The sequence below is a fragment of the Giraffa tippelskirchi genome, chromosome 13 (assembly GCF_054371585.1).
Source record: "Giraffa tippelskirchi isolate mGirTip1 chromosome 13, T2T-mGirTip1v1.2.pri, whole genome shotgun sequence".
Classification (NCBI taxonomy): Eukaryota; Metazoa; Chordata; class Mammalia; order Artiodactyla; family Giraffidae; genus Giraffa; species Giraffa tippelskirchi.
This window is the reverse complement of record NC_137287.1, coordinates 44,943,198-44,968,708: the sequence shown is the minus strand read 5'-3', so window position 1 is coordinate 44,968,708 and position 25,511 is coordinate 44,943,198. Positions and strand designations below refer to the sequence as shown.

At 42.9% G+C, this 25,511-nt stretch overlaps 1 protein-coding gene across 3 annotated transcripts in view; it reads left to right on the top strand.

Annotated features, from left to right (window-relative positions):
• The window catches only part of SPTLC3 (serine palmitoyltransferase long chain base subunit 3), a 185,034-nt gene that overhangs the window by 109,894 nt on the left and 49,629 nt on the right, over positions 1-25,511 (top strand). For all 3 annotated transcript variants that reach the window (XM_081553423.1, XM_081553422.1, XM_081553424.1), the window contains one exon: positions 15,414-15,519. In XM_081553423.1, the coding sequence (XP_081409549.1) occupies positions 15,414-15,519 (106 nt within the window). The remainder of the gene's footprint in view (positions 1-15,413; positions 15,520-25,511) is intronic.

The window sequence follows — 25,511 nt, the reverse complement described above, 5'->3', positions numbered from 1 at the left end:
CACAGGAGACATGGGTTTGATCCCTGGGTTGGGAAGATCCCCTGGAGGAGGAACTGGCAACCACTTCAGTAGTCTTGCTTGGAAAATCCCATGGACAGAGGAGCCTGGTGGGCTGCAGTCCATAGGGTTGCAAAGAATCACACATGACTGAGCATCCATGCAGTCATGCATATGGTTTATCTCAGGGTATTGAGTATAGTCCTATACAGTAGGACCTTGTTGTTTATCCATTCTCTATGTAACAGTTTGCATCTACTAAAATTCCAGTTCTTCCCACCGTCATCCACCCTCTGTGAGTCTCTCTCTGTTTCATAGGCTCATTTGTGTCACATTTTACTTTATTTTTTATTGAGTATTGTTGATTTACAATGTTGTGCCAATCTGCTATACAGCAACATGACTCAGTTATACACATGCATACTTTTTTTAATATTCTTTCCCATTATGGTTTATCACAGGATATTGAATATAGTTCCTTGTGCTATACAGTAGGACCTTGTTGTTTATCCATTCTAAATGTAGTAGTCTTCCTTGGAGATTCTATAAAGATGAAGATGATAGGTAGATAGGGTGATAAAACAGATGGGATGTGTTAATAGCAACCACAAGTATGATATACAGCATGTGCTGTGCTGTGCTTAGTTGCTTAGTTGTGTCCAGCTCTTTGCAACCCCATAGACTGTAGCCTGCCAGGCTCCTCTGTCCATGGGATTCTCCAGGCAAGAATACTAGAGTGGGTTGCCATGCCACCTCCAGGGGATCTTCTCAACCCAGGGATTGAACCCAGGTCTCCAGCATTGCAGGTAGATTTTTTACCATATGAGCCACCAGGGAAGCCCAAGAATACTGGAGTGGGTAGCCTATCCCTTCTCCAGGGGATCTTCCTGACCAAGTAATTGAACCAGAGTCTCCTGCCTTGCAGGCAGATTCTCTACCAGCTAAGCTACCAGGAAAGCCCAGTATACAGCATACATAAATTTACAACCATTGATTTATTTTTTTTTCCTAAGTATAGGCTTTGACCCAAACATTTGTGTTCTTGTTTTATAGCCTACTATAATGTGGTCTTAGGCAAATTACTTAACCTTCTTAGATTGCTATTTACTAATTCCAAAAATAACCTCTATTATGATGCCTGATTCATGGTATGAAACTGATCTCTATTATGATGCCTGATTCACAGTATGTTGGAAAAGGAATATAAAATGCCTGGTGATAGAAGCTTAGCGCAATGCCTGGTAATAGAAGCTAGTGAATTGTTTGTACTTGCTGTGTTATTAGATGAATCTAAGTAAAAGGTACCTGGGTGTTCTTTGTAATATACTTATTCTTGCAAATATTTTGTTAAGTTTGAAATTATCTTCAAACAAAATTGTAATTCCTTTGTCAAAATTACATTTGAAGAATTTCAAATTATCTTCTAATTTTACGAAGCTCTTAAAACATTCAGTAAATTATTCTTCATGCTCTCTCAGACAATAGATAACAGTTCTCATTTATATCTTTTAATAAATGTTCACTGTGGTTATTTTGTACAAGCAACTAGCATTTACTGAGAATTTATACTGCACCAGATGCTGAGTTGATAATCTTTCCTTATGTACTTATTTAGCCATGTGGACAGCCCCATGACATCAGTACTAGTTTACAAATGAGTAGATTCAGGCTCCACAACAGGTATCTTAATTCTTGTCTAAGATCAGTGCTGCACTCAATATGCCAGCAAATCTGGAAAACTCAGCAGTGGCCACAGGACTGGAAAAGGTCAGTTTTCATTCCAATCCCAAAGAAAGGCAATGCCAAAGAATGCTCAAACTACTGCACAATTACACTCATCTCACACGCTAGTAAAGTAATGCTCAAAATTCTCCAAGCCAGGCTTCAACAGTACATGAACTGTGAACTTCCATATGTTCAAGCTGGATTTAGAAAAGGCAGAGGAACCAAGGATCAAGTTGCCAACATCCACTGGATCGTCAAAAAAGCAAGAGAGTTCCAGATAAACATCTACTTTTGCTTTATTGACTATGTCAAAGCCTTTGACTGTGTGGATCACAACAAACTGTGGAAAATCCTTAAAGAGATGGGAATACCAGACCACCTGACCTGTCTCCTGAGAAATCTGTATGCAGGTCAGGAAGCAACAGTTAGAACTGGACATGGAACAGCACACTCATTCCAAATCAGGAAAGGAGTATGTCAAAGTTATATATTGTCACCCTGCTTATTTAACTTATATGCAGAGTACATCATGAGAAACACTGGGCTGGATGAAGCACAAGCTGCAATCAAGATTGCTGGGAGAAATATCAGTAACCTCAGATACGCAGATGACACCACCCTTATGGCAGAAAGCAAAGAAGAACTAAAGAGCCTTTTGATGAAAGAGAAAGAGAAGAGTGAAAAAGTTGGCTTAAAACTCAACATTCAGAAACCTAAGATCATGGCATCCAGTCCCATTATGTAATGGCAAATAGATGGGGAAACAGTGGAAACAGTGAGAAACTTTATTTTGGGGGCTCCAAAATCACTGCAGATGGTGACTGCAGCCATGAAACTAAAAGATTCCTTGAAGAAAAGTTATGACCAACCTAGACAGCATATTAAAAAGCAGAGACATTACTTTGCCAACTAAGGTCCGTCTAGTCAAAGCTATGGTTTTTTCCAGTAGTCATGTGTGGATGTGAGAGTTGGACTATAAAGAAAGCTGAGTGCCAAAGAATTGATTCTTTTGAACTGTGGTGTTGGAGAAAACTCTTCAGAGTCCTTTGGACTGCAAGGAGATCAAACCAGTCCACCCTAAAGGAAATCAGTCCTGAATATTCATTGGAAGGACTGATGCTAAAGCTGAAACTCCAATACTTTGGCCACCTGATGCGAAGAACTGACTCATTTGAAAAGACCCTGATGCTGGGAAACATTGAAGGCGGAGGAGAAGGGGACGACAGAGGATAAGATGGTTGGATGGCATCACCGACTCAATGGACATGAGTTTGAGTAAACTCCGGGAGTTGGTGATGGACAGGGAGGCCTGAAGTGCTGCAGTCCCTGGGGTCACAGAGTCAGACATGACAGAACGACTGAACTGAACTGAAGACCCATTTCAGGCTTTTAGCCTCCAGCACTGTAAGATAAGCAAATATGTGCTATTTTAAAGCCACAGATTTGTGCTAATTTCTTACACTAGAAAACTAATAGACTTTCAGTCTCAGATATACAAATCACTTGTTCTCACTCACTAATGTGCTCAACCCAAATTTTACCCATAAAGAATTCTCCCTGATGTTGTATTTACATCAGAACACAACCACCTTTGAGAGCAAGGCTAGCTTCAGTGTCCTGGGAACAACTTCTCATTTGAGATGTTCCAGAAACATGAGATGGTGTAGGAAGGGAAAAATAATTCAGTTTAGTCACAGTAGGTGAGGCGTCAGTAGCTGCTGGCTGTCTTTATGCTGGATGAGTTCTTGGATCGCAAATGTGGGCAGTTACTGTCCGCCCTCCATTTCTGCATGTTCCACATCCACCAGATTCAACCATCCATGGACCGAAAATATTTGAGAAAAAAACTTTCAGAAAGTTACAAAAAGCAAAACTTTAATTTATCCTGGGATAATCCTAAATACCTCAGTAAACAATGATACTTTAATCCTTTATAGGTATAAGTGCTGATTGGAATAAGGTAGAGATTTTTCAAACACTCTGTAGAATACATAAAGTTGCCTTCCTGTGTGTATAAGAGGTGTGCAACCAGGCCAGATAGGAGCTAATAACTTGTGAGATGGAGTTTAAGAATGGCCACCTTCATGATGTATTTAAAGTGATGAAAGAGAAGAACCTACAAGCAATAATAGCCTACACAGCAATCTCATCCAGATTGGAAGAGAAATCAAAAGCTTTCCAGGCAAGCAAAAGTTGAGAGAATTCAGCACCACCAAACCAGCTGTAGAAAAAATGCTAAAGGAACTTCTCTAGGCAGGAAACGTAACAGAAGGAAAAGATCTACACAAAATAAATCCAAAACAATTAAGAAAATGGTAATAGGATCATACACGTCAATAATTACCTTAACTGTAAATAGGTTAAATGTACTAACCAAAAGACATAGAATGACTGGGCGGATGAGAATGTGTGCATGCATGCACTTCCACTTACCACATCACTCTACCTAACCCTCGAAATTGTGTGTAATCATTTTATATTGCTAGGTTAATCGTATTTCCATTATGGCTTGCAATTGTAATTATCTTTTATTTTTTGTCTGGCTACTGATTGTGAAAACTGATAAACATCTTTTACTGTTGTGATTACGTAACTATTATTCACTTAATACAATTATATCATGATCAGTCAACAGAAAATAATAGAATTCTATATCACTAAAACTACAATTTAATAGGAAAAAGAAAAACTCCTCCTTTCTGATCCCTGTCTGATGGGCATGTTCCAAGGCTTTGAGGAAGAAATGGAAGGGTTATTTATCAAAAGTGAAGGTGGCTTCAAGAAAAGAGGAAAATATAGCACTTCAGGAGCAAAAAAAGAAAAAGAAAAAAGAAACTACCTTAAAATATCAATAACATCACACAAGTAAAATTAAATGTAGCTGAGACAAATGTAGAATCCTACATTTAGGCTCAAAGAGTTTACTGCAGTATGAGAAAGACCTCAATAGTGGTCTGTGTGGGGACAGAGTATTTTTATTAGCTGGGTGACATGACTGCTGAAGAAGAAAAACTGACTGCAATTCTTTATTGGGAAGAGGAAAGAACTGAACAAATAAATAAAGTCTGACTCACTGGAAAAAAGAATGGCCACCTAAACTGGAACATTCTTAAACATCAGGATTATGGGACATCACACAACCATATGTGTTCCACTTTCTTGGACTTTGCTCCAGCTGTGTCTTCTGCTTACATTTAAGAATACTGTCCTGACTTTGGAGGGAGAAGCGGTCCTATTTTTATGTAGATCAATACCAAAGGATACTTGCTTGTTATTCAGAGTAACTATGAATTAATCAGAATTCTGGGTCCTTGAAGTTTTGCATTGGGTATGGGAAAAAAATATACCTGAAGTATAGTTAAGAGTATTCAGACCATCATAATAAATGTTGAATCCTATGTGACCTGCTTTGACCAATAACTTTGAGCTATTCATCATTTCTCTGCCTGCCTGCTAAGTCGCCTGGGTGGAGTCCAACTCTTTGTGACCCCATGGACTCTAGCCCACCAGGCTCCTCTGTCCACGGGATTGTCCAGGCAAGAATCCTGGAGCAGGTTGCCACGTCCTCCTCCAGGGGATCTTCCTGACCCAGGGATGGAACCCGCGTTTCTTATGTCTCTTGCATCGACAGGCGGGTTCTTTCACTACTAGCGCCACCTGGGAAGCCCTCATCATTTCTCTAATTCCCCCCAAATCAGAATGAGGAACCGAAAAGTCTAAAAGAATGAAAGTTCTGAAAGGAAGGCAAGACTCTCCAAGGAAAAGTAAATGATGCTTAAGTCTATTTTTAGCAGAATCTATCACCCTCCACTTCTGCCTGTTCCACATTCATCATATTCAACCAACCACAGACTGAAATTATTCAGGAAAACATTTTCCAGAAAGTTGCAAAAAGCAAAACTTGGACTCCCTGGGGGTTCAGTGGTTAGAAATCACCTGCCAATGCAGGGGACACAGGTTCAATCCCTGGTCCTGGAAGATCCAACATGTGGAGGAGCAACGAACCCCATGTTCCACCGGAGAAGCCACCACAATGAGAAGCCTGAGCTGCAACTAGAGAGTAGCTCCTGCTTGCCACAACCAGAGAAGGTCCGTGCACAGCAAAGAAGGCCTGGCATAGTTAAACAATAAATAAGTAAACAAATAAAATTTTTTCTATATTTTAGAAAGCAAAACTTTCTGACATGCTGGCAACTATTTGTACAGCATTTACATTGTATTAGGTATTGTAAAGAAAGCTGAGCGCTGAAGAATTGATGCTTTTGAACTGTGGTGTTGGAGAAGACTCTTGAGAGCCCCTTGGACTGCAAGGAGATCCAACCAGTCCACCATAAAGGAAATCAGTCCTGAATGTTCCTTGGAAGGACTGATGTTGAAGCTGAAACTCCAATACTTTGGCCACCTGATGAGAAGAACTGACTCATTGGAAAAGACTGTGATGCTAGGAAAGATTGAGGGGGAGACGAGAAGGGGACAACAGAGGATGAGATGGTTAGATGGCATCACTGACTCAATAGACATGTGTTTGGGTAAACTCTGGGAGTTGGTGATGGACAGGGAGGCCTGGCATGCTGCAGTCCATGGGGTTGCAAAGAGTCGGACACAAATGAGCGACTGAACTGAGCTGAACTGAGGTGTTATAAGTAATCCAGAGATGATTTAAATTATATGGGAGGATGTGTGTAGATTATACACAACCACTATCCCAGTTTATATAACTGACTTAAGCATCTGTAGATTTGTGTGTCCACAGAGGTTCCTGGAACCAGCCCTTTGTGGATACCAAGGGACAACCATGTTGAGATCCCAATGATCATTTGTTCAACATTCACTCCTGCTAAGCACTGTATCAAGCCCTTTATATAATCAGCCATTCAAATTTAACAAAAATCCAGATTACATTTCTCTTCACTATTCTGACTTATTAAAGGAGAGCTATGCTCAAAGTGACTGAATGGCCTGCCCAAGGTCACACACAACATACAATGAGAGTCAAAATTCAATCCCAAGTCTGTTGCTCCTGTCTTGGTTCGTTTTCCCCAGGACCAGACCTGAGACATGGATGTGAAGGCAAGTCCTTTCCTTAGGAAGTGATCCCAGGATGCAGACAGATGAGCAGGGGATGACAGAGGAATGGAGGCAGCCAGGAAAGAGTGTGCTGCCTGCCACAACAGACAACCAGAGAGCAAGTCTACCAGGAGGCTCTGGGCACCGGTGTGATCTGCCTCAGTGTTACCCCACCTGAAGAGTGGGAAGGGCAGGATTTACCCACCAGTTCCCACTTGTTGGTTGGTTGAGGGCTGTCCTGACTCAGGCTGAGTATGCTCCTGCAGCCAGAAAGCAATCTCTTGGACAAAGAGTAGCCTGTGTTTGCAGTGAGAGGACCCAGGTGCATGGCCATCTCTGGATGATACTCTTACACTCTCGTTAAGCCCAGCTACTGCCAGACCCCACACAGAACCCAGAGAGAGACATGGGTTCTCATGGAAATTCAATCTAACGTGATGCCTTATCCTGCTAGCAGCCTGAATTTTAACCCAGAAGCTGAAGTCTGGCCGCTGGCAACATGCTAAGAATATCTCCTTGCACCGTCTACTGAGGGTAGCTCCAGGGAAACAGCCAACCTTTAATTTGCATTTGTGACTCATCAGTGCCACAAAGCAGACTCTCCAGCCATTTCACAGTACTGGCCAAGGCATCAGCTCCAACCAGGGACCCACAGGCTTGGTCTCCTTCATGATTCTGGCGTCTTAAGGAAATAGGTCCAAGCACGGTGGGGTATCTGGAGGCCTTTGGTGAACCCATCCTCTGGGCCGAGTATATCATCACCCTGAGAATTCCAGGACCTCAAATCCCGGGTGTATTTCAACTTTCTGGAAAGGTCAACCTCTTCTTTCAGAGGTCTGTGGAAGTCAGAACTGACTTTTGTTTTTGCTTTTTCTGAACCTGCTCACTTTACTGGTAAATGCATATGATATAGATTCTAGGATAATGTTTCCTAGACTTTAATGTACAAGGAGGCGCTGTGTGGTGACTTGTTAAAATGCAGAGTCCAGATGCAGATCTGGGCAGGGGTCTGAGCATCTGCCTTTCCAACAAGATCCCAGGTGATGCTGATGTTCCCGGTGCTGGGCCACACTTGGAGCCATGAGGCTGTAAATAAGCTCCATACTCAAGTGAGTCACAAAGGGCTTCTTGAGCTGGTCTTGAACAGGAGAAGCAGTCTTTTCAACTAGGAGAGTTGAATGAGGTCAAAGGAATGGGCAGGCCAAGAATTTGGAGAGGTTTGGAGAAAAAAAACATCGAGAGGAAGAACCAGGATTCTTTCTAGAGGCATTTACAGGCCGCAAGGAGGGGGAACAAAGGATGCGGTGTTTGTGGGAATACTCAGGGCCCTGCCTCTTCTGAGGGCTCACGAGTGTCATTTGAGTGGAAGGTCAAACCTATAAACATCACTTAGGTTACTTCACAAACCACAGCCTTTTAGCTCTCCAGGCTCTTGAACTAGATTTTCACTTTAATAAATAAAGCAATTGCCTCTATACCTTTTACCAGTAAGAGTATTGAACCCTTGCTGGAATGAAACTTTCACATACACTCACTCATTTCAACCTCAGCTGCACAACAAGGCACCTACAGATCACCCCTTGCTCCAGATGAAGAAAAAAGGCACGCGCTGGCAAGGTGACTTGTTCAAAGATAGAGCTGGAAAGAGGCAGAGATGAGATTTAAATCAAGGAGGTTTGAGTTCAGAGTTCCCCTTTGAAACACAATGAACTTAGACCTCCTTTCCACTCCATGCCTCCCCTGGGTACGCGGTACACTGCAGCTGCCATCTCTTATGCAACTCTCCCAGGTCAGGGCAGCTGGGTTAGGCAGAGGCAGGCAGCACTCACTGGGAGCCCTTGGCCACCCCGTGACCAGAAACACAGCATCCAGGTGCTGACTCGGGCTCCCACAGTGCTCCCCGACTCAAGGCTCTCCTTCCTGCCCTGATCCCACTCACCCAGGGATCCCACTCAGTACTCCGTCTATTCCCACAGGCCCTTGTCTGAGCATCCAAGACTTCCATGCTGTATCAGGCCCCGAACCTGAGTGCATGGGACACCCTGTCCCTTTATGCAGACTCTGTCTCATGTCCCCAAGGCCAGACATTTCTGCGATTACCCCTCCCCTGTCCCCAGCAACCAGCACACTCTCAAACCCCAACCCAACTCCTCTCCTCCCAGCTGCCCTTTCCCCTCTTCCAGGAAGCTCACCTTGCTTCTTTGACTTACAAAAGGCCACATGATACCTGCCCACATATTTATAGATCCACCCAGAAGACCTGAACCAAAGTATGTATCCCAACTGCTTTGCAAAGGCACCACTTCTCCAGGACATCATAAATGCCCTCACTGATCTTGCAGAGGAGACTCTATAAATGTGACTTTGAGAAGAATATTTGCTTTGCTTGCCAGAAGTGGCCATTATGATCATGTTTTCCCCCAAAGGCTACACAAGGGAGCAGTCCCCCCAAAACCATCTTATAAGTAAGACTAGAGAACTTCCCTGGAGGCCCAGTGGCTAAGACTTCACCTTCCAACGCAGGCGGTGCAGGTCCCATCCCTGGTTGGGGAGTTAAGATCCACCTGCCTTGCGGATCTTAACCAAAACTTAAAACAGAAGCAATATTGTAACAAATTCAATAAAGACTTTAAAAATGGTCCACGCACACACACACACACACAAAGTATTTTTAAAAAAATGTAAGAATAATTTATCATCAGTCACAGTTGCTTTAAGTATCTGTTGCTTAATAGTTCACATTTGGGCTCAATACTGAAGGAAGACACTGAGTATCTCTGAAGGCACACAAGGACACGGGGTGGGGGGTGAGGGATGGGTGGGCGGAAGAATTAGAAAGATGAACAAGTAGCATTTCTTCATCATCCAACCATCTTTTCACTTAAGAAGCAGCTATTGAGCTGCTGTCAAGCTGGTTTTAGAAAAGGCAGAGGAACCAGAGATCAAATTGCCAACATCCACTGGATCATCGAAAAAGCAAGAGAGTTCCAGAAAAATATCTATTTCTGCTTTATTGACTATGCCAAAGCCTTTGACTGTGTGGATCACAATAAACTGTGGAAAATTCTGAAAGAAATGGGAATACCAGTCCACCTGACCTGCCTCTTGAGAAACCTGTATACAGGTCAGGAAGCAACAGTTAGAACTGGACATGGAACAACAGACGGGTTCCAAATAGGAAAAGGAGTACGTCAAGGCTGTATATTGTCACCTGCTTATTTAACTTATATGCAGAGTACATCATGAGAAACACTGAGCTGGAAGAAACACAAGCTGGAATCAAGATTGCCGGGAGAAATACCAATAACCTCAGATATGCAGATGACACCACCCTTATGGCAGAAAGTGAAGAAGAACTAAAGAGCCTCTTGATGAAAGTGAAAGAGGAGAGTGAAAAAGTTGGCTTAAAGCTCAACATTTAGAAAACTAAGATCATGGCATCTGGTCTCATCACTTCATGGGAAATAGATGGGGAAACAGTGGAAACAGTGTCAGACTTTATTTTTTTGTGCTCCAAAATCACTGCAGGTGATTGCAGCCATGAAATTAAAAGACACTTACTCCTTGGAAGGAAAGTTATGATCAACCTAGATAGCATATTAAAATCCAGAGACGTTACTTTGCCAACAGAGGTCCGTCTAGTCAAGGCTACGGTTTTTCCAGTAGTCATGTATGGATGTGAGAGTTGGATGGTGAAAAAAGCTGAGCGCCGCAGAATTGATGCTTTTGAACTGTGGTGTTGGAGAAGACTCTTGAGAGCCCCTTGGACTGCAAGGAGATCCAACCAGTCCATTGGTTGGACTGGGTGTTCATTGGAAGGTCTGATGTTGAAGCTGAAACTCCAATACTTTGGCCACCTCATGCAAAGAGCTGACTCATTGGAAAAGACCCTAATGCTGGGAAGGATAGGGGGCAGGAAGAGAAGGGGACAACAGAGGATGAGATGGTTGGATGGCATCACCAACTCAATGGACATGGGTTTGAGTAAACTCCGGGAGTTGGTGATGGACAGGGAGGCCTGGCATGTTGCAATTCATGGGGTCGCAAAGAGTTAGACACGACTGAGCGACTGAACTGAACTGATTGAGCTGCTAAGTATCTTTTGTATGTAGGCATGAAAAGATTTTGGCAAGCATCCCACAGAGCAGGGAACCAGAGGATGTATCTAAATGCAACTGGAGGCAGGTTTCCTGGACCTCTGAGGGATGGAGGTGAATTGGCAGCACACTGGGCAGCATATGGGAAGTGCAGCCTGCCTTTCAGGCCCTGGATGGGTGAGCAGGACAGGGCAGTGAGGGATGGCTGGGGACAAAGTTCTCTCATCTCAACAAAAGCTCACTTGCACAAGAGATGAGGAAAGAGGCAGCTGTGGCAGGAGAAACAGTGTTGGTATTGTACAAGAGAGTAAAAAAGAGGCCGGGGACCCAGTTCTAATCTCTAGGAAGACGCTCTTTGAATTACATTGAACCTCCCTTCTGAGATGATTATGGTTTCTTTGTAATCGTCGGCTCTCTTCTCAGTGTCTGTGCAGATCCCAGAAGCTTGCTGGTGTTATCAGGGCTTTGAATTTAAAAACAGGTGCAGGAACTGAAGCAGACAGTCATCGCCACCTAAGGCTGATTGGAGCTTTGGGCACAAAGATGGGATCTTCCTGGGATTTAGTAATTCCTTAACTGGTGACAAACTAGGGCAGCTTTGAGCCAGAATGTAGCCCCCAGGCTTCATCTCATCACCCACCAGCTCCCTTCTCTCATCCTGTCACAAACCAAAGGAACTCGCCTCGATGAGCCAGATTTGGTGGTGAATAACGTCTAAGGCATTGTTGTTGCTCAACTTTGTGATGATTGCAAGTCCGCAGTGTGTCATTATGACTTTGTAACAACACGGTACAATAGCACTGTGTGGGTGTGCCTGGATGGTGTCAAATGTACTCTTTTAATTTCCCTAACTCAAGATTTTTTTTATACTCTGACCAGAAACTGATTTGTTTAGGCTGAGTCTTTTCTTTTTTGTTTTGGGTTTTATTGGTTTTACAAACTTCTGACTTTAGTTTGCTTATCTGAAAAAAGCCAAAACCTAATCGTTCTTGCCTACTTCTCAGAGGTGCTGTAGGGATTAACATAAGTACTATTATTTGAAAATCTCTTGCAGATGTTAGCACATGATTTGCTGAAACAGTAGACTCTCGTAAGGCCTGCAGAACATAAACCACAATCCCCTGAATCCTACAGGTCTGTAACCCACACTGTAGAATTATGCAGTAAGAACCTGAGAATCAGAAGCTACCAGATGTTAACATGGGCCCAGAATCCTACAATGAGTGAAGTCATACCTTTCTGTGTCTAGCCTCAGGGATTCTATAAAGAGGTTAGCGAGTTTATCCCCCAAGGGGGAAACATGACTGATTGATTCTCCCTTTGTGCAAGGATCCCAGTGGGTGGACACCAGGGGTTTTCTCAAATTCTGCTAAAAACTTCTCCCCAAAGAGCTGTCCATTCATGACAAACACGATGAGTTCCCTGCCATCTGCAAAATGCAACAAACACATCAATGGCATTTGCAGGCTGTCTGATATTAGAAGAACAAATAGAAACTTCTCTTTTCCTTAGCGGTGTTCACTTAAATTCCCAAACTCAGCTTCTAAGATGTATGTGACCTCTTTGACTGCATGAGGAGTATGATAATCTATGCACGTACAGATTTTTCAAAAGCTTAGAATATCGATTTTTTTTTCATTAAAAACATAGAGTGTGATAAACTTTGATGTTCATCTATAGTGGTGATATCTCCACTAAGAGAGCAGTCATCATTCTATTCTCTTCCAGAAGTTTGCCCTTTGCAATCGCCCATCTCTTTCCTAGGCAACTAACTACTGGGAGAACATTGATTTTTAAGTGACTTATAATTTAGTTCACTTGGGTTTTATTTTATTACTGGAATCACACTCATCATGTATTATTTCTGTATACAGACTTGTAAATTCCAAGTCCCAGAAGGAAAAACCCTTTAAACAGTTCTGCATAGATTCATCATCTCTTTATTCTCTGAATCATCATCTCTTTATTCTCTTCCAAGACTAACAGGCCTTCAGCAGATTACAGGAAAGGGAGCTGGTTTCTCCAAGCACACGGGTTCCTTCAACACTTTAGGAGCCCAGCTGAAAGCAAAATGTTAATAAAGGTGAAGGGCTGTTATCCCTGAAATTCTCAAAGAAAGCTGCTTTTTGTTTCCTTGGCTGCCCTCTAGTGGTCAATGATGTAGGGTCATTAAAACATACTGCATCTTTGGTCATGACTCAGAAGACATAGCTGCCTGTCTTTAAAACAAAAGCTAAAAAGACAGTTATTTAAAGAAATACTACTGCAAATATAAGGCAACTGTCCTTTCTTATAATTCATATTTATATCCCAAAGTGTCATTCCCTTTCCTGTTTCCTGGTCTACAATTCTTTCTGTGAAAAGACAAGGGATTCAACTATTATGTAACAAATTAGCTCTAACTGAGCATTAGGACTAGGCTAAAAGGATGAATAAGACAAGGTCCCTGCCTTCCCTGGAGGATAGACATGAACTCAAATAATGAGCAATGTGATGAGTGCTTAAAAATAGAATAGACAAGTCTGTATCTGTTTTGTGGATAAGTTCATTTCTGTTGCTTTTTAGATTCCACACATAAGTGATGTCATATGGCATTTGTCTTTCTCTGTCTGACTTACTTCACTTAATATGCTAATCTCTACATCCATCCATGTTGCTGCAAATGGCTTAAATACAGCTGAGTAGTATTCCATTGTGTATATTTACCACATCGTCTTAAACAACAAAGTCCTACTGTAGAGCACAGAAGACTATGTTCAATAGCCTGTGATAAACCATAATGGAAAAGAATATAAAAAGGAATGCATATATGAATAACTGAATCACTTTGCTGTACAGCAGAAGTGAATACAACATTGTAAACCAACTATACTTAAGTAAAAACAAAAATTTTAAAAAACAGAATAGACAGATATATATATATATATATAAATCATTAAGAACACAAGAAAGAAAGAAAGTCTGCTGTATTGGCCAAAAGAACTCTAGTGGAGTCTTGCGTGATGGGTGGAAGTTCTCCAGACAGACAAGAGAGGGAAAGTGTGTAAGAGAGATGAGAGGCTGTGTGTTGAATACTGAGAAATAATATCAGGAAGATAGCCAGGAGCTAGGTCAGGAAAGGCCTTTGGAGGCTGCATTCATTAGCTATTCCTGCAACAAACAGCCTCAGTAGCACCCAATAAATATCACTGATTTTCCCCGCGTGATTGAAGGTGGGCTGGGCTAACTGTCCTACTTGTCTCTCAGCCTGTCTTGGGCCCCTCCTGGGACCAGCTGGGCTAGCTCTGGGGGTGTTCTTTTCCTGTTACTGGCAGAAGCACAAGAGGAAAAGCAGAAACATGGAAGGTCTCTTAAGGCCATACTCAGAACTCACCTGCTCCCTCTTCCCTGGATTCTATTAGCCAAAGCAAGTCATTGGCTGAACCCAAGTCAGAGGCAGAAAAATATCCTCCACCTCTTTAGTGGGAGGGCTGTGAGGTTACATGTCAGAGGACCCGAATGTGGGGAGGGTAGGAATTAGGGCCAATAATGGCACCTGCCACAAGTTCTATCTTGGAAATGCTGCGTTTGAGGTACTCATTCATTTTTCTAAAATGTGGTTGGAAAATGTAGCTCAAAATCCAGGTCTTCTGTATAGGAATGGAGTCTAGATGAGAGTGGATACATGTGTATGTATGGTTGGTTCACTTTGCTATACAGCAGAAACTAACACAGCATTGTAAATCAACTATACTTCAGTTTAAAAGTTAATTAAAAAATGTTAAAATAGTAGAGAATTTTCATTGAAAAAAAAATAGAGGTCTGGCTTTGAGTGATGGGTCTAGGAGTCTCAAGACCTCATTCACCAGACTTGTGGACCCCCTCCCATGCCAACTGGTCCAGAATCTCTAGGGATGAGACTGGGGATGTGCATGTTAACTAGATCCCCAGATGATGCTTCATATTCTCTGAAGTCTGAGCCCCACTGGTAGATAAATGACATGAAAATGACACTGCCTGAAAGTTTTGAAGCAAACCTGGGACTGCTTTACTCCAGAATGTGGCCTCCACGCCGCATTCACTCACCCACTTCCCAAAGCTTGGGCAGTGAGACCCCTGCCGGCCAAACATGCTGCTGCCACTCGTGCAAACCCAGCTAAACTCGCCCAAGATGGTGCCTAAAGGATTGACTGGTGAGTGTTAGATAATGACATCTCTCCAGGCTAATTTTAACCTGGCAACAAATCTTCAGCCTAAGAAATGCATTTTGTGCATTTCTTCAATCTCTAAGAGGAGCCAAGGAAAAGCCTGTGAAACCATGTAGCAATACCTCCACTAGAGGCTTGTCATCTTGTCAGAGTTAAATTTTACTAAGAAATAGACTTCTCTCTCCCCTCCAGTTGTTCTCTGATTCCAGCTTTGCTCTCTGAAAATTCAGGCCCAAGCCTGAGTGTGAAATATCTGACTCCTACTCCATAATTTAAAAAAAAAAAGAAGGAAGAAAATAAAAACCCTTTCATGACTTCAATGTTTTTGTATTATTTAAAGACATGCAAAGCCTAGAGAAGCTCCTGAGAGATGCTGTCATCTACGGCCAGCCTCGAACCCGCAGAGCTTGGAAAAAGATTCTCATCCTAGTGGAGGGCATCTACAGGTAGGTAAAGAACCAGAGACTTGTTCACACGCTGAGGCGCACAGCGAGCTGACAAGCGGAGTAAGGCTGACCTCTCCTAGTGAAATAGACAAATGAATGAGATAGAGGGGATATGAAGGGACCTGAGCCAAAGCCACCAATGTGAACTGTCAAGGGTTGACTCCCCTGACTTGTCAATGACCATACATATGGTGGAGCACCTCAGAGGCTGGTGTACTGAAGAAAGTGTCTTCAGAAATGTTCTCACAGTGCTAACTTGCATTGATTCCTCCCACTACCTTTGGCTGCCCCACAGTTTCAAAGACCTCTGGGACTGGGTTACTCAACATCAGAACACTCTTTGCCTTCACGACAAAGGCAGGAAAGTAGGTATCGCTGATGGGAGCTCAGCTGCCCCTAATGCAATAGCGCACCCACACTCGAGTTGCTCCTTGAAGCTGGCCAGTTGTTGGCATCAGAACACAAAAGGCCTGCATGTTTTCCTCAAGGTAGGACTAACCTGGAGTGCAATTCTTGATTCAGAGCTGGGAAAAGGAGGAGGTGGTTTTTGCATCTGAAGACACGTTCAGTCTTCTCTCAGCTTGTGGGCTGAGCAGACAAAACATCCACTAAGCCGGTCAGAACTGCACTTTCATATTGAGGGTTGTAATAGAATTTGCTTCGTTCTCCAAATCCGTGATTGTTACTAAATAAATTGCCCCAAACTTGGCTTCTATCAGATGCCCTAATCCATAAGTCAAGGAAGTTTAGTTGCTCATTCCTAAATCAATGCCCAATCCTAAAGTCAGAAGAATCAAGGGTGATATTTCCTATGATATAATTATGGAAAAATGAACAATATTACAAGGAAGGGAGTGAGGGCTTAACTTCCCAACAAGAGGGAATGTGGTTGCAAAGGAAGTCTGAGATTAGAAGCAGCATTTCTTTCAGTTCCCAAAGGCACCACCCGAGCATATCTGTCAGTTTTCAGTTGTCATGGCCACAAAAGAGCACTGCTGGCCCCAGGTGGGCAGAGGCCAGGGATGATGCTAACCCTCTTACAACGCACAGGGTGGTCCCTGCAGTTATCTGGCTCAACATGTCGAGGGTGAGAAACCCTGCTGTAGGCTAATGTAACCAATCACAGGCCCAGAACTTGCTACCTTTAGGAAATAATCTTGTTTAGACTCTTGGCTGTCACTACCTCCAGCTTGGGTCTTTCTCCCTGTGAGATCTGTGCCAGATGCCAGCCTGGGAGGGGAGCCCTTATCTAAACATGTGTCCGTCAGGCCTGGACTGATGGGAGTGCGGATCAGCTGAGCGAGAGAGATGGGCATCTCCTTGAAGCAGAGTAAACAGAACCCACCTGCAAACAGACAGAACTCAGCTCCACTAAAAGGAAGCTGTGTGTTCTAAGTACTTCGATCATGGCTGAATTAAGTGGACCAGCGGCATTTCACTGTCAAATATTCCCATCACTTACACAAAGAAACCCCTCTGACAAGGCTCTGCTGGGGCTGGGTCCTACCTGATATCAGCAAAATCAACAATCGACAAATACACTGCTACTTTCCAGAGATGTATTATGGGTGTAAACCTTGTTAACATCCACACGAATCTTCGTTAGAGTTTTCACGCTCAGATCTTTTTTATCTCTGTCTGTGGTTTGCCCTTATGGGCAAAGTCCCCCTACCACAGACAGCTCACATAAATCAATTTTTTCAAAAGTCCCCAAAAGAGTAGTCAGCCAAATCAGTCTCAAGGTAGGTACCAAGGTAGAAAAGCCTAGGTAACAAATCCTAGAAGTCAATAAACTCCACAATAGCAGGTATAATAATAATAGTAGTAGTAGCAGCAGTAGCAATAGTAATATCACCATCCATAGATCATGTAAGTATTAATATTTATATAGAGAAGACAGGAGAGTCAGGATTTGGAGGGAGGCCTGGACATGGGTATAGATCCTGTGTTGCTGCCTATAGCTATGTGTCCTTCATAGAATTCCTTTGTAAAAATTAAATAAGATCATACATGCCAGTGCTTGGCAGAACCCCAGCCCATAGTAAACCCACAACCAAGGGTAGCAGTCCTCACCATTAAATTTGTTTTCAGTTGAGGAAGTCACAATTCAGAAAACAATAAGCCACCTGCATGGCGAAGCTGTCTGACACCTGGAGGATGGGTGTCAGAGGACCAAGTACGCATTTATCAAGTGCCTACGCATTGACACATTAAACATTTCATGTATGCCATCTTGAGTAAGTACCTCCAGTACTCTTGAGGCTATTGTGAGGATGGAGGCATTCAGGTTCCAAGATATAGAAAACTTGCCCCAGGGAAGGTTAACTGAGATAAAGCAGAACTGGGATTCAAACTAGGTGGCTCTGCTGGGATAGAGACGCAGCATAAACAAAGGAGTCTGCCCATGTGCCTACACCCACTGAAGTGAACGTGGAAAATGCAAAGGCGTCCATTTGACCTTCCTCATCAACCTGTCTAGGGCTTAGTTTCTTCATCTGTAAAATAGGGAGATTGAAACTAAGCCAGTGAATAATCTCTTTATATCTTTTCTATTACATGATGTATTAGCTAAGTGACAAGACTCCTTTTTGAAATCTCCCTCTCACCACCTTCTCCTCTGTGTTTAAGCCATATTACCCACTGGCATGACCGGGAATTAAGCCACTGGTTTGCCAGCTTAAATGGTGGAAAAATCTCCTTGGTAGGCCCAGAGTATTATCCAAGAGAAGAAAGAAGGTGAAAAGAGAGGAGAAAAAAAAAGGAGCTGAGGTTAAGCCACGATTTGGGGTTTAGAAGTACAATAGCATTATTTTGGCATTCTCATCTGCATTTTCCTTTGTTTTAAAGTCATACTCTTCTAGTTTTGTGTTTCTGGGAAGCCTAGTAGTCAATTCATGGTGGTCGAGGAGTTTTAAAATCATTCAAATATACACTAGAGATGGGGAAAGTGAAAAGTGTTGGTCCCTCAGTCATGTCCAACTCTTTGTGACCCCATGGACTGTAGCCTGCCAGGCTCCTCTGTCTATGGAATTCTCCAGGCAAGAATACTGGAGTGGGTATCCATTCCCTTCTCCAGGGGGTCTTCTGAGTCGGGGACCTAACCTGGGTCTCCTGCACTGTGGGCAGTTTCTTTACTGCCTGAGCCACCAGGGAAGCCCTAGAAATGGGAGATGGGTCCAAAATAACCTGGGGTATAAACTAGCGTAGCTGGAGCCCAAACTTTCAAAATAAAATTAATCACGAAATATTATCTAGTCATATCCAAAACTACATATATAAACAAATATTGGAATCTCAGCATGCCATTGTCTCTAAGAATGTAAGCCATTCTCCTGACCCAAATTATGTAAGTTTACCCCACTCCAGTACTCTTGCCTGGAAAATCCCATGAACGGAGGAGCCTGGCGGGCTGCAGTCCATGGGGTCACTGAGTCGGACACGACTGAGCGACTCCACTTTCACTTTTCACTTTCATGCCCTGGAGAAGGAAATGGCAACCCACTCCAGTACTCTTGCCTGGAGAATCCCAGGGACAGGGGAGCCTGGTGGGCTGCCGTCTATGGGGTCACACAGAGTCGGACACGACTGACGCGACTTAGCAGCAGCAGCAGCAAGAACTGAGAACTTCAGTAGTAAACTCTAACCTGTATTCCTATGGTATAAATGAATAAAGACAAAGGAAAAGAAAACAGTAGTTACTTGATTTTTAATTAACCTCAGCTCCTTTTTTTTTCTCCTTTCTTTCCACCTTCTTTCTTCTCTTGGATTATACTCTGGGCCCACCAAGGAGATTTTTCCACCATGCAAGTTGGCAAACCAGTGGCTTAATTCCCGGTCATGCCAGTGGGTAATATGGCTTAACCACAGAGGAGAAGGTGGTGAGAGGGAGATTTCAAAAAGGAGTCTTGTCACTTAGCTAATACATCATGTAATAGAAAAGATATAAAGAGATTATTCACTGGCTTACTGGTTTAAGAATAATCCAAATCCCTGCACAGAGATTTCAATTAACGAGTGAAATTATTTTTACCTACAGTTGTATTTCAGGTTTTTTTTTTTCCTCTATTGAAGCCAAAAGAAAACATGACTTTTCACTCAAGAAGAAAATACTCTTCTTGGGTTTGTTCGTTTTTTCATCGTTTTAGGCACAGTATTCTTTGACAGCAATTTTAATAACATAGATAGCCTTTTCATGTGCAAACCAAACTCAGTATACCACTATGGGGAAAGATTCAATTCAAATTTTGTCACATTGAGAAAATGAAAACTTAGTGTGGATGAATATCGCTCTTTATAAAAACTGAATTTTCTCTACAACTCTTGTGTGCCCTACATTAACTCCTGAAATCAGCAGTATTGCTGAGTCATTAATCTTTGAGGAAGAAATATACACCAGGTGGGCAGACTCCTAACATCAGCTAGACCAGCCCCAGCAAAGACGGCTAAATAGCTGCCTAGAGCGTCTGCAAACTTTTCAATGTGAACTCTGGATCCTGCCAAACTCAGTTCCAGAATAAAAAATGGCTATTTGTGACATGTCAGGTTTTTAGCATGTTTGTGTTACCAACTTAGAACATTTTAAAAGGTAAGAAGAAGGTTCTAGAATTTTGAGGGCATCCATCCATGTATTGGGTATGACACCCGTATGCCTCCTTCCTGAAAGATTCAACACAGAGGGCTCCCAATTTCTCAAGTGAGGCCCCAGTGCTACCATTTCCTCCTAAGCTCCTCTTGAGGACAAGAACAACCCAATGGGTGCCCACTATGTGACAGACACTTTACAAGTATTATTTCTAGTAATTCACACTGAGACTTTATGAGCAGTGTGCTATCACCATGTTAATTTTCCACCCCAGGAAACTGAGACAGAGAGCAGCAACTAAGTTGCCCAAGTCCTGAATTAGTAAATGATGTGGCTACCACCTCAGCTGACAGAGTCAGAGGGCTGGACTCCCCTCCAATGGTAATAACTTTAACAAGCAATTACTCTAAGAAAATACTGGGATTAACTTGCAAACTTAAGTAAGAGAAGATCTTACTTTGTGTTATTAAAAGCTGAAAACATCCATTCAGAATGACCTTGTGAAAAGCACAAATAAGATGGACTTCATTAAAATTAAGAACTTCAGCTCTGCAAGATAATATCTAGAGTGTTAGAAGGCAAGTCACAGACTGGGGGAAATACTTGCAAAAGATCTGATAAAGCACTGCTATCTAAAAGATTCAAGGAGGAGAACCCTTAGAACTCAATAATAAGAAAACAAACAACTGAATTTTAAAAATGAGCCAAAGACCTTAACAAACACCTTACCAAAGAAGATGTACAGACGAAAATAAGCATGTGAAAGGATGCTTCACATCATATGCCATCAGAGAAAATGCAAATTAAAACAATGAGATACCACTACACACCTATTAGAAGGTTAAAATCTGGAACACTGACAATAGTAAGTGCTGGTGAGAATATGCAGGAACCCAGAGCTCTCATTCACTGGTGATGGGAATGCAAAATGGTCCAGTCACTTTAGATGGCAGTTTTGTGATTTCTTACCAACATACTCTTACCCTACAATCCAGCAATCTTGCTCCTTGGTATTTACCCAAAGGAGCTGAAAGCTTGTGTTCTCTCAAAATCCTACACACAGATGTTTGTAGCATCTTTATGTATAATTGCCAAAACTTGGAAGTAACCAAAGTGTCTTTCAGTCAGCAAATGGATAAACGGTGGTGTGTTCAAACAGTGGAATATTAACACTAAAAATAAATGAGCTATAGAGTCATGAAAAGACACAGAGAAAATCTAAATGCATATTACTAACTGAAAGAAGGCAATCTGAAAACATCACATAGTGTATGATTCCAACTACGTAATGTTCTAGAAAAGGCAGAACTATGAAAACAGTGAAAAGATCCCTGGATGCCAGGGTTTGGGTGGAACACAGCGGATATTTTAGGGCAAAAAAAAAAAAAAAAAGTAGTATGTATTGTATTATAATGACAGATATGTGTCATTATGCATTCGTCCAAGCCCATAGAGTGTATGATGATGAAACTCAGCCCCTGTGCACTGGTGCTAAATTGAATCTCAGAGTTTTGGATAGAATAGAAAGGAATAGCTCTATTGCTTTGCCAGGCAAAGTGGGACACAAAGGGATAATGCCCTTAAAACTGTGTGTCCTGGGGGGATTTAGTGAGGAGTTTTACAGTAGTGGTTCCAAGGCAGGGTTCTGAGGATCAGGGTGTGTGTGCAGGGCCTGTATTCCTTTACTCTGGCCTCAGGTGGTCTCCTGATGAGGTCGTCACTCTGTGACCTCGAGAATGAAGAATGTGTCATCAAGTATTTAGCATCCTCCATTTGGTGGTTTCAGTTCTGCAGAAGAGCTCAAAGATACTGTGTGTGTGAATCACTTGAGGCAGAACCAGAACACTGCCCCAAGGCTGCCCTATTGTTTCTTGACTGCTCTTCCCTGCATCTGCTTCCTTCCCTGATTAGCAACTTATGGGCTTCCTGGTGGCTCAGATGGTAAAGAATCTGCCTGCAGTGCAGGAGACTGGGATTTGCTTCCTGGATTGGGAAGGTCCCCTGGAGAAGGGAATGGCAACCCACTCCAGTATTCTTGCCTGGATAATCCCATGGACACAGCAGCTTGGCAGGCTACAGTCCATGGGGTCACAAAGAGTCAGACATGACCGAGTGGCTAACACTTTGGAACTCAGGGAAAGTTATGAGGGCTGAAGCCTATTCCCTATAATCAAGAAACAGGGAACAGAAAGGCTTTTGTGTCCCGGAGCCCCACAAGGCCCTGCTCAGTTTCACGAACAATACCAAGGGTGAACTCTAATATAAACTGCGGGCTTTAGATGGCGATGTGCCAATGGAGGTCAATTGGCTGAAACAAATGTACCACTTTGGTAGGTGTTGTTGACAAGGGGTGAGCTTATGCCTACGTGAGGCAGACGGCATATGGGAAAACTCTGTACCCTCTGCTCAGTTTTGCCGTGAACTTAAAACTTTTCTGAAAAATAAAATCCATTTTTTTTTTTTTTACGGATGCTGATGGTGATTTTATTTATTTATTTATTTTCTCTTTTCTTTCTTTTTTTTTTTTAATAAATTTATTTATTTTAGTTGGGGGCTAATTACTTTACAGTATTGTAGTGGTTTTTGCCATACGTTGACATGAATCAGCTATGGGTTTACATGTGTTCCCCATCCTGAACCCCCCTCCCACATCCCTCCCCATCCCATCCCTCTGCGTCATCCCATTGCCCCAGCCCTGAGCATTTGTCTCATGCATCAAACATAGAATGGTGTTCTGTTTCACATATGATAATATACATGTTTCAATGCTATTGTCCCAGAACGTCCCACCCTCACCTTCTCCCTCAGAGTCCATAAGACTGTTCTATGCATCTGTGTCTCTTATTCTGTCTCGCAAATATGGAATTTGAAAGATGGTAACGATAACCCTTTTTTTTTTTAAGTGAGGCTTCCCTGGTGGCTCAGTGGTAAAGAATCTGCCTGCCAATGCAGGAGACCTGGGTTCGAGTCTTGATCCCAGAAGATCCCACACGCCACAGAGCAACTAAGCCCGTGACCCCCAGCTACTGAGCCTAGGAGCTGCAAGTACTGAGCCCAGGTGCCATAAGCACTGCAGCCGTCAAGGCCTAGAGCCCATGCTGCATAGCAGAAGCCGCCTCAGTGGGAGAGCTGCACACGCAACTAGAGAAAAGCCCATGTGGCAACGAAGACCCCGCACAGCCAAAGTTAAATAAATAATAGAGAATTCTTTTTAAAAAACCATCCAGTACCCATTGGTCTAGATAACTACCTAACAGCTGGACTGTTTTGACTGAATGGACCTAACACTTAAGCTATTTTCTTAATACATTAAATTTAATAAATAAACTAAGAAGAAGAGAAGTTCAACTCTCTGCATCAGTCGACCAGTTCCTGAACTAAACTGATGGGTTGCTTGGATTGTTTGACAAGCTCCTTCACCTGGGTGAGAGTGTGAGTTTGCATGTTTTCACAGAACTTAGCTGTCGGTGCAGTCAAAACTGTGTGGGAAAACACAGCTCACAAGATGTCCTGAGAACTGATTGAAGACAGAAGTTCTTTTAAATCCACTGGGTTCCAGAGGTGCCATGTAAATACGAACGTTCTTTTTACTTGCTTATTTACCTCCTGTCTTTCCCTTTGCTGGAGAGCTTAAAGTGATTTTGCAATTTAAAATCCCAAGGAAATTTACCGAATTACAAACTGCCGTGAAAAATTAAGCACTTAGGACTAAAACAAAAGTTGATCTATAGCAGTGGTTCACATCTGTTGTCTGCAACCAGAAATTCTGGAATCTCTTGGGAGCTTTATAGAAATGCAAGTTCTCAACCCATCCCAGACTTCCATTGGAAACTCTGGGTGGGGCCCAGAAACCTGCTTTGTAACAAACCATTCAAATGTAATAAAGCATTCAAAGGATTCTGATGCTCACACAGGTGAGAACCATTGCCCTAAAGGAAGAGAAGGGACACCAGCAGACGCCTCAAATAAGCCTTCAGGTTCAGTAAGGACTCAACAGGAGAGCCTAAGGCCTTTCTCCTGTGCTTTAATGAACGCTGTGATTCCTAAGGGACTTCCCTGGTAATGCTGTCTTCAAGTTCTTCTGTGTGTTTTTTATTTGTTTGTTTGTTGTTCCTTATATTAGGCAGAAGTGCCTTTCCCTGTAACTTCTGTGCTGATCTTCTTTTTAAAAAATAATTTTATTTATTTATTTATGGCTGTGCTGGGTCTTCACTGCTTTTCACAGGCTTTCTCTCGTGGGCAAGCAGGGCCTACTGCTTGTTGAGATGCACAAGCTTCATTGAGGTAGCATCTCTTGTTGCAGAGCAGAGGTTTCAGAAATTGTAGCACAGGCTCAGTAGTTGTGGCACAGGGGTATAGTTGCTCTGGAGCATGTGAAATCTTCCCAGACCTGGGATCGAACCTGTGTTCGCTGCATTAGCAGCTGGATTCTTATCCACCGTGCCATCAGGGAAGTCCTTTTTGTGTGTTTTTACTTCCTTCTTTTAATATTCAGCAATTCAAGCACTGAGTTTAGGTCAGACGTGCTGCTAAGTCATTTTAGTCATGTCTGACTCTTTGCAACCCTATGGACTACAGCCCGCCAGGCTTCTCTGAAAACGGGATTCTCCAGGCAAGAATGCTGGAGGGGGTTCTGGCCAGGGATCTAACCCATGTCTCTTGAAAGTGAAAGTGTCAGTTGCTCAGTTGTGTCCAACTCTTTGCAACCCCATGGACTGTAGCCCATCAGGCTCCTCTGTCCACGGGATTCTGCAGGCAAGAATACTGGAGTGTGTTGCCATTCCCTTCTCCAGGAGATCTTCCCAACCCAAGGATCACCCAACATCGCCGACAGATTCTTTACTGTCTGAGCCACAGGAAAGCCTTAACCCATGTCTCTTAATGTCTCCTGTATTGGCAGGTGGGTTCTTTACCACAAGCGCAGCCTGGGAAGCCTGGCCAAATAGACAGTAGCAGGCTGATATAAATGCATTGATATAGAGCAATTTAATTAAAATTATCAAAATCCCTGGAATCCAGTCTGATCAGTCTAGTTATGCTAGTTGCCTTTACAAATAAGCTAATCAACAGCACAGGGGGCTAATTATTTACTTGGGAATTAGCTTTAACAACTCAAAGCACTTAAATCCATTGAATGTAAATTAATTTCCCCCCAGTGAAACGAAGCCAGAGCAGCCTTACAAGATTGAGAGCTGCTGCTGCTAAGTAGCTTCAGTCATGTCCAACTCTGTACGACCCCATAGACCGACTCTGTACGACCCCATAGACGGCAGCCCAACAGGCTCCCCCGTCCCTGGGATTCTCCAGGCAAGTACACTGGAATGGGTTGCCGTTTCCTTCTCCAATAGATTGAGAGCACATCTCCACCAAATAAAATATGCCCCGTGATCCCTGTTTGGTGTCAGGGCAG